The 1,334-nt window shown below is 34.0% G+C and overlaps 1 protein-coding gene across 1 annotated transcript in view; it reads right to left on the bottom strand.

Moving 5' to 3' along the window:
* Positions 1–1,334, bottom strand: part of LOC119589266 (ubiquitin carboxyl-terminal hydrolase 24-like) — a 33,335-nt gene that overhangs the window by 22,229 nt on the left and 9,772 nt on the right. Inside the window, exons 16-17 of the mRNA XM_037937884.1 lie at positions 545–722; positions 9–230 (exon numbers count right to left, since the gene is read on the bottom strand). Of these exons, the coding sequence (XP_037793812.1) occupies positions 9–230; positions 545–722 (400 nt within the window). The remainder of the gene's footprint in view (positions 1–8; positions 231–544; positions 723–1,334) is intronic.

Genomic DNA, 1,334 nt, shown 5'->3' on the forward strand with positions numbered 1-1,334 from the left:
AAACTAACTTCTTTCAATTGAGCAGCACCAGTTGTATTTATCTTGGCAACAACAGGAGTATTTGTGTGAACACCTATGTGGTGCAGTAATCTATTGTCTTGATCAGCTGCAGAAATTAGCGCTCCACTCCCACCTTCACCAAACATCAGAGTATGAACTTGATCTAACGACACCCGTGCAAGGTTGGCAATCTTCCCTCGTATCAAGCCAATCCGTTCATTGCTGTGACACTGTAAAGACATGATGAAAGACAAGCATTAAAATATGTTGACATACTTGCTGATATGGGCTTGTATGAAATAAATAAATTACATAATGTATGTAATATTACACATAGTTAAAATCTACCAGCAAAAAATAAACATTAGTATGATCTGAAGTCTATACTATTATACAATTGTCCCTTGAATATTACTAGAAAAAAAATCCTAAAGAAAGATATAATACTCCTTCCTCAATCATCTTACATAAAAATCTATTTCTTGATGCATATTCACAGAAAAACAAAGGCCTTTTCCAGACCCCTTATATTACAGCAACTAACCTCTAGTTTCATATCCAACTTATTAGAATCACAAGTAATGTTGAGAATGATGGGTACTCCAGTAAAAGAGGCACCATGAGGGGGTAATGAGCGAGGGCCAGGGTGCTGTTCTTCTATGGAGCTGATGTAGCGTTCAGCAAGCACCAGTACACGACGAATGTGCTGAATGCAGCTGGTTCTGAATTCGAGACCAAAGAGAGAAAAGGATTTATATTTTTATTCAATGAGGAAAAAGAAAAATCTAAATCTCACCAAAACATTCTATGTTCTAAGCTATATATGAAGAAAATTATTCTAGCTAAAAAATTTTTTTATAATTCCAACCAAATATGTATTTGTCAATGAAGGAATAAATACTGCTGATTAGTAATGATTAATCCCTATACAAATACAAACATTTTCAAATTACAGAACATACAAAAATTAGACTAAGAAAGAGAAAAAAATAAATAAAAAAGGTAGAGTAAAGCCTAATGTAGCAAACATTTTTTACTTCCCTTTCCAGAAACATGCATTCTGATGTCCTGTTTGTAAGTAAATAAAGTTTTCCCTTAAATTTCCAAGACAGACAAACTTGAAGAAAATTGAATAGCTATATGAAATGTACAATGCATCAACATGTATCCATAGCACTATTAATCTCTGCATGCATTCTGTGCAAGTCAAATGAAGTACCAATCAAGAGAAGCTGCCATTGGGTAAGAGGGAATTATTTTCATGTTTCTCTTCAGTGAAAGAAAGCTCTCTTCCGATGCTTTAGCCTTTTATTCTTCGACAAACCAAGTTGTTT

The sequence above is a fragment of the Penaeus monodon genome, chromosome 25, assembly GCF_015228065.2.
Source record: "Penaeus monodon isolate SGIC_2016 chromosome 25, NSTDA_Pmon_1, whole genome shotgun sequence".
NCBI lineage: Eukaryota > Metazoa > Arthropoda > Malacostraca > Decapoda > Penaeidae > Penaeus > Penaeus monodon.